At 45.8% G+C, this 7,431-nt stretch overlaps 2 protein-coding genes across 2 annotated transcripts; both read left to right on the plus strand.

Moving 5' to 3' along the window:
* The first annotated feature begins 318 nt into the window (after positions 1-318).
* LOC119339976 (transmembrane protein 18-like) lies at positions 319-2,501 on the plus strand. The gene is made up of 4 exons (XM_037611886.1): positions 319-581; positions 1,125-1,230; positions 1,829-1,977; positions 2,070-2,501. Exons 1-4 carry the CDS (start codon positions 393-395, stop codon positions 2,163-2,165), a joined length of 540 nt encoding a protein of 179 aa, XP_037467783.1. The 5' UTR covers positions 319-392; the 3' UTR covers positions 2,166-2,501.
* A 1,800-nt stretch (positions 2,502-4,301) lies between these two features.
* Positions 4,302-5,888, plus strand: LOC119340042 (NAC domain-containing protein 30-like). The gene is made up of 3 exons (XM_037611953.1): positions 4,302-4,702; positions 4,805-5,112; positions 5,227-5,888. The coding sequence occupies exons 1-3, from the start codon at positions 4,537-4,539 to the stop codon at positions 5,689-5,691; spliced, it is 939 nt and encodes a 312-aa protein (XP_037467850.1). The 5' UTR covers positions 4,302-4,536; the 3' UTR covers positions 5,692-5,888.
* The last annotated feature ends 1,543 nt before the right edge of the window (positions 5,889-7,431 follow it).

A 7,431-nucleotide genomic window follows, 5' to 3' on the forward strand; every position in this document is an offset into this window, starting at 1 on the left:
AGCGTGAACAAGGGATTAAAATTTTGAGTACCATTTTCTTTGGACCCCAACGAGTACAATTTTTTTACAAATTAAATAGTTTGCATTTTATGTAATATCAAGAAACAAATATTAAATTTATTATTTATTTTAGTAATGATTTTTAAATTGTATTGGAATTTGATTTTAAATCAAATTGATTGATTCGTATTCCATTATATATACTATATATATTGGAAATCAAAGGAGGTGCGAGCCCAGCCCAGTTAAGGAAGAACTCGGCCCAAGTGTTTCCAGCGTTTAAAGTCACTGACGTGTGGTCCCGAATTAGCAGGGGGAACGACCTTTTGCCTTTGCGTCTCTTGCAGAGAAAGGACGAGAGCAGTGCAGAGGAGATCAGATCACGAGACGAGATGGCGGCGTCCTCCTCCTCCCCGGCGGCGGCGGCGGTTGGGCGAGCGGTGGAGGAGGTGCGTTCGGCGCTGAACGAGCACGCTGACGTGGTGGCCGAGCTCTTCGGCCGCGTCTCCACCGAGCTCCGCGGCGGGTTCGGCCCCGCCGTCGACTCCTTCGTCGGCTTCTTCCACGCCGTCGACTGGAAGGTGCGTCTTTTTTCCCTCACCCCCTGCTTCGCTCGCTTGACCCTAGGATTTAGTCCACCGGGAAGCAGAAGCCGCTGCTGGTCAGTTTGCTCGTTGTCGAGCAAATCCAACGGACGCTGTGATTTTTCACCGCTGGCCTCGCCTGGATCTCTCTTGAGAGGCAGCGATGGTCTGGGTAGTTATGCTACGTAGGACGAACAATTTCATGTGGTTCATCTCTGCGCGATTCCACTGCCTCCTCATTCCCGTGGACTAGTAACAATCGAACACCACACCGCTGCATCTAAGAGTAGAGTCTGCAACAGAATGCAAGTTACTTAATGCCGCTTGTGATTACTCCAATTTCGGAGCTTCCATGTTGATGGTTTACCACATGAAACTCAGTAGCTAGTACTTCTGTGTAGTCATATATCACTGTTTTCCTGAATCAACCGCTGTATCTCGGTTCATGTTTTATTGTGTAATAATCAACTTCGCCTCATCTGATGAGTAATCGTCGTCCCTGTTCGTACCTTGACTGATCTGTTCCTTCTGTGTCTTCAGGAACCTTGGTTGATCGGCATGATAAGTTTCCATGCCATTCTGCTACTGGTAACCATCATCTCCAGGAGGAACATCAATTTCCAACTTATCTTGTCAGCCTTAACATGTGAGTGTTATTTTCCTATTGTTCCTTTTTATTTGGCCTTCGGACTTCTAGTACTGTTACCAATGTTAATAGAATGTGTACATCATTAATGTCATACTAGTTCCGAATGCCATGATATACCGACCATTAGTATCGATATTTTTTATGATTTCTGAGCTTAGCAGTTTTATGTACTGTGTCTCCTTGAAACCGTCAAAATAATCACACTGCACATGTCAACTCTGTAAAGCTTATCTAATTTGCAGTGGCACGGGCAACGTCCAACTCCTGCATAAATGTTGGTTTAGTCATGTCAGAGGTCTCAGTGTAGCGTTTTTCTCTCCGGTTTCTAATTATGTACTTGCATGTGAGATGAGAAGACCTTCACCTTCTTTGCTATTGTGCCTGTTATTTTACATCCATATAAAATTTAACCACACAATTAGTTTGAATATTTCAACAAGTAATTAGTAAATGTAACCTTGACACTGAGAGATAATGTTTCCTCTTTCCATTCCGATGCAAGTCAGGATTTAAAGGCAAAGCGCCAGCAAGCAATAGCTTTTGTAACACGCTAGATTACCCCCTTTGCTTACCTGATGTACTTAACTCGTTGCAGTTTCTGGTGTATTCCTTGCCGAGAAACTAAACACGTTCTTAGGACAAAACTGGAAGAGCTTCTCAAGCCAGAATTACTTTGATCCCCAAGGCCTCTTCATCTCGGTCATGTGGTCCGGTCCCTTGCTCCTGATTACGATACTTATTCTGGTAAGCGCATAGTCAGTCTCATTCGCCGTGTCAGTCTGCATCCCCTTCAGCCTTCCTTATGCGTAGCTGCCTCCTCTGCGCTTGTTCCGCAGGTGAACACCCTTGTGACACTCTGCATGCTCATGGTAAGGTGGAAAAGGGCCGAGCTCAAGCACCGTGCTCGCGAGGCCCGCAGCAAGCAGGAGTGATGATGCTGCCCTGCTCTTGAACTGCGGATCTGTTGTGCGGTAGGAGATTAAGCTGCTGATCTAACGGAGAAGTTTGATTGAACAGTAAAGTGGAAAGTTAATTAGTCCTTGATTTTGATTTGATGGTCTCGCGTTTGGTCTCTGATACTGAAGCACACGGTTTTACACATGTATTAGCTGCTGTTCGCCAAATTAAGGGATATATGTTTGTGAAGGGAGCTCTGAATGTTATTTGGATGGCTGCAGGAGTCAAGTGCCGTCGTATATGCATTGCTTTGTCATCTAAAGAATTGCCTCTCCAAAACCTCGGTTTCATATGTTCTAACTTCTACTATATGATTGGTTCACTTTTTTTCAGTTACTTGAGACGGCAGTTTAGATTGGAACATAAAGTGATTTGGTTTGAGTTGATGTTGCGCGGAGTCCATTCCTGAACCTTATGGCACGTCACTCCACCCTTTATTTGTTTATGCACTCCCTACCTCTCACCCCCGGCCAATCCCTCGTGATGCATGGACGTCCTCGGGCCTCCTTTCCTCCCTCGCTCGAGTAGCCATCCTGATCTCTCCTTTCCTCATCCTTTGTGCCCCCTTCCCCCCTTCTGTCTCTCCTCTGATCTACCGTTGTGTCCTGATCAAGCTCTACTTGACCCTCCACCTTATTTGCCAGCCCCTTCCTCCTTGCCTACTTCTCTACTGCTCATCTCCTCCCCAAAAAAACGTCGCAGCGTGTCGCGCCCTGAGCACAAAATCTAAACGTTTGCTCCCTACTTTTCCAAGGAAATAGAAAACAAATACTCCCTCCGTTTTAAAATAAGTGTCTCAACTTTGTACCAACTTAAGTGCAAAATTGTACTAAGTTTGAGACACTTATTTTGGGACGGAGAAAGTAGTAATTGGATGACTTTGATGTTTCATAATAAACGATTTCAATACAAACGGTTGTAGAGGCCAAGCGCACTCCCTTATCTCTCTATTTTCAAACCATGCACGAGAGCACAGGAGATACATGTACTTCATTAAGCAGAAATATATTTCAATGCCGAGGATGACACAACCCATAGATCCCCAAAGTTGGCACCACCCATGCCACACCACGGCCCAAGAAAAATCGGGGCAATAGGCGGGATGGTGATGAGGGGAAAGCGGGGGTGGCTTGGGTTAGAACACAACCCCCTTCCTTTTCGGGAAAAGGTATTTGCTTGCACATATAGTACACTCAAATTTGCTCAACTCTCAACTGGGAAACTGTGCGTCGCTTTCGCAGTGATGGTGGTGGTGGTCGCTTGTTGACGACTTATTAACCGACTAAGCAAGCTTCTCTCTCTCCATCGATCTCTGTCTCTCTTTAGATAGATTCTACACGCGCTGTAGCTGCTAGTTGCAGATCTCCACTGCACGCGTGCCTGTAACATGCGGACCTCATGTTTACATCAGGTTCAAGTTCTTGACCACACCTGTCTCTCACAAGCTCCTCTAATTCATTTTTTTTTAAAAGCTCCTCTAGCAACCAGTCCTAGCATCAACGAGTATCATCTATAGCTCTTAATTCGACGAGTTTAAATATATATACCCAAGTACAAACATGCCTTTGTTTTGTTATAGTCATGATTGGATCGTTTGTTGCAACATCTGTCATAATCATATCTCATATCTCTGATCCATCAACCTGCGGTGTATGCATGGCAGCCATACATAGTTCCTTTTTATTGGTACATGTATTATGTTACGTGGGAGGTCCTGAAGGCTGTAGGTGACAGAGAAGGGTCAGTACTTGCTAGCTAGTATCTCTGGATGGTGGATGTGAGTGAGATCAGCCCTGAAGTGCACTCCAAGCTAGCTAGCTAGGAGACCGTCCTCTCTACCTTCCAAAAAGCTTCACTACACACCGTCCAAAAACTAGTACCACTTCGGATTTGCACTAAATTTCGTTCCTGCTTTGGTATGTCACAAGCTGATCGAGCCAGCCGTCCTAATTAACTGACCAGTCCATGTCTCTCATGTCTGAAACCGAAATAGTAGCTATTAGGTGGTACAGTACTGTACAATACACGGATTGTCTAGATAGCTACCTAGATGTTCTCCTAAAAGAATGATGTCTGTATGTATTGTATTGTATGTACGGGTACGACTCCTTTAGGTGTGGTGCAACAACTAATTAGGTCGGCATGCCATCCTGAATTCCATTGCATGAGGAGTGCAGTGCATGCCTCCCTATTTCTAGGACCTTTTCTCTCGCTGCCTGGCCCATTCAGATACACATGCACATGCTCGCTCAGGCCTGAGACTGAACCTGAACCCGCTAGCTTTTGCATGTTCTAGAGCAGAGAGCTAGCATCATCGCCTGGTCGAGCGATCGAGGTGGTCTGGCAATGGAGGAGTCCTCTTGCAACACGGTGCCCCCGGGGTTCAGGTTCCACCCCACGGAGGAGGAGCTCGTCGGCTACTACCTCGCCAGGAAGGTGTCCTCCCACAAGATCGACCTCGACATCATCCAGGAGGTCGACCTCTACCGGATCGAGCCGTGGGATCTCCAAGGTACCTAGTTCGTTCGCCACTTCGTCCATCCTGCATGCAGAGCTCGATGGTTTGCAGTGGTTAATGGAGGCTGACCGAGCTGTGTGTGTTGATTGATGGCAGAGAGGTGCGGCAAGTACGGCGGCGGAGGAGGAGGGCAGGAAGATCCGACGACGGAGTACTACTTCTTCAGCTACAAGGACCGCAAGTACCCCAGCGGCACGCGCACCAACCGCGCCACGGCCGCCGGCTTCTGGAAGGCCACCGGGAGGGACAAGCCGGTGCTCTCCTCGTCCTCGTCGTCTCCGGCGTCCGTGATCGGTATGAGGAAGACGCTCGTCTTCTACCGCGGCCGCGCCCCCAACGGCCGCAAGACCGACTGGATCATCCACGAGTACCGCCTCCAGTCCAACGAGCACGCGCCCACACAGGCATGCAGACATGCATCAATTCAGATTCAAGATTCATCTCCATCCATGCATGCAACGAATTTTGTTGTTCAATTGCAGTGCTAATGAATTTTGTGGGTTAATTTGATCGTTCAGGAGGAAGGGTGGGTGGTGTGCCGCGCCTTCGTGAAGCCGGTGCCCAACCAGCAGCACAGGCTGTCCTACGGCGGCGGCGGGTACCCGACGATGAACGGCAGCTACAACTCCGCCTCCAATTACTACTACTACGACAACCCTAACGCGCGCCTGATGGTCGCCGGCGGGGGTCCACCACATGATCAGCATGTTCTGGCGGTGGAGTCCAAGCAGCAGGTGCAGCTGTTCCCCTCCGACCTGCCGCCGCCGCTCCAGAGCCCGACCTTCGACGGCGAGGGCGAGGGCGACATCTCGCAGATCAGCGGTGGGTGTAGCAGTGCGGATCAGCAGCTGGCGGCTGCTGCTGGGACGATCGACTGGAACCTGTGGAGCAGCTTGCTGCCGTCCACGGCTCCACAGCTCTTCCACGGCCAGACAATGACGCCGCCGCCGGCAGCCAATTCGAGCTCCTCCAAGAACACTTAACGATACATATTTGATCCGGAGGATTTCAGAGTATCTTGACTGATTAATTGTTGACAATTTGATCATACGACGGAGTATGTATGTTTGACGACTACTTACTATTTTTACATGTGGCTAATTAGTTTCCACTTAGGTCATAGGATGATATATACAAATATACTTACAATACATCAATATATATATATGTAATTTCAGTAATGGGATTTGAGACTCAGGATTGATCAACCCTAGTTAGCTAACTACTCCCTCCGTCCGAAAATACTTGTCATCAAAATGGATAAAAAACGATGTATCTAGAACTAAGAGGGTGCTTGATACGTTTTAGTCCCATGACTAAAAGTAGTGGGACTAAAACTTGCTAGCCTCACCCATACTTGGATACAAATACTAAATAGACTAAAATCGAGTTAATGAGCATTTATTATCCTCCAAACCCTCCAATCTAGAACTCGCATGTGTTAAAGGAGAGGAGTTAAATGAGGAGAGAGAGGACTAATCCACATTTTAGTAGGGTTCCTCTGACTAATTTTTTTTAGTCTCAAGACTAGTTCTAGCCTCTCTTTAGTCAGGGGTGATTGGAACTTTAGCCTCTAAAAGAGACTAGTTTCAGTCAGACTAAAAATAGTCCCTTGAATCCAAGCATGCTCTAAAATACATCTAGATACATCCCCTTTTATTCATTTTGATGACAAGTATTTCCGGACGGAGGGAGTAGTATTTTGTCATGTCGATTTCTCCATATGAAGCTCACATCACTACATCATTGTATAATTGCATTGGCACGCATAAAGAGCGATTTTATTGAGTTGTTTGGAATTTTGTCAACACAGTAAGACTTATATATTGGACGCTGAGTTTTGGCTCCCGAGCTCATCTCCACCCACGCTTAGAAAAAAATCAAAATAAATACTAGAAAAATTCAAAAAAGTTCCAATTTTTTTTTGTGGTGGTAGATAATTTGACACGTGAGGTGCGCCCGAAAATTCAACTCATTTGAGCATCTGAGCATCTCTCGGCAAAAAAGACAAAATCAGGGTCTGTAAAAATGTTTACTGTTCACGCACTGTTTTGATCCGATTTGTCTTTTTTGCCGAGAGCTACTCAGATGTCCAAATAAATTGAATTTTTGGGGCGCACCTCACGCGTCAAATTATCTACCACCACAAAAAAAATTGGAATTTTTGAATTTTTCTAGTATTTTGTTTGAAATTTTTGCTGAGCGGGAGCAGATGAGCCCGGGCTCCAGGATGAATTATCGTTATATATTGTCTTTCTTTCTTCTTACTCCCGTTTTCCCCCCTTCTTCAATCATTCCTCTCCCGCAAAATGGACTTATGAAAATTACAAATTCGGTCAACTTATATATACTATTGCGGACTTATATTGATCTTCCAGCATATGTACTATTAAGTTGTTTGCGTAGCTTAAATATCATTTGTGTGGAGGACAGAGGATCCATGAACTTTGGGCGCAACCGTCCGGAGATCCACCGATGGGATATGTGATTAAGTTATTTTATCTTGTTGGAACCTGGTTGCTTTGAGCTTTCATCTTTATTCATTTAGTTATATGAATGATACTACCCCCTCTGTTCGGAATTAGCAGTCGCAGAAATTAGTGAATTGAAACTCAATTTGGAATTAATTGTCGCTGAAATGAGTGAATCAAAACTCAGTTTGGAATTAATTGTCACTGAAATGAGTGAATCTGGTTGTATTTTTTAGATGAATATGTATGCAT

Source organism: Triticum dicoccoides, chromosome 7B (assembly GCF_002162155.2).
Source record: "Triticum dicoccoides isolate Atlit2015 ecotype Zavitan chromosome 7B, WEW_v2.0, whole genome shotgun sequence".
Lineage (NCBI taxonomy): Eukaryota > Viridiplantae > Streptophyta > Magnoliopsida > Poales > Poaceae > Triticum > Triticum dicoccoides.

Bases quoted from the DNA above. Each gene is read 5' to 3' on its own strand.
- LOC119339976 (XM_037611886.1), top strand. From the start codon at position 393: ATGGCGGCGTCCTCCTCCTCCCCGGCGGCGGCGGCGGTTGGGCGAGCG. The intron at 582-1,124 runs GTGCGTCTTTTT...CTGTGTCTTCAG, and splicing joins TCCACGCCGTCGACTGGAAG to GAACCTTGGTTGATCGGCAT. The intron at 1,231-1,828 runs GTGAGTGTTATT...AACTCGTTGCAG, and splicing joins TATCTTGTCAGCCTTAACAT to TTTCTGGTGTATTCCTTGCC.
- LOC119340042 (XM_037611953.1), top strand. From the start codon at position 4,537: ATGGAGGAGTCCTCTTGCAACACGGTGCCCCCGGGGTTCAGGTTCCAC. The intron at 4,703-4,804 runs GTACCTAGTTCG...GATTGATGGCAG, and splicing joins CGAGCCGTGGGATCTCCAAG to AGAGGTGCGGCAAGTACGGC. The intron at 5,113-5,226 runs GCATGCAGACAT...TTGATCGTTCAG, and splicing joins ACGAGCACGCGCCCACACAG to GAGGAAGGGTGGGTGGTGTG.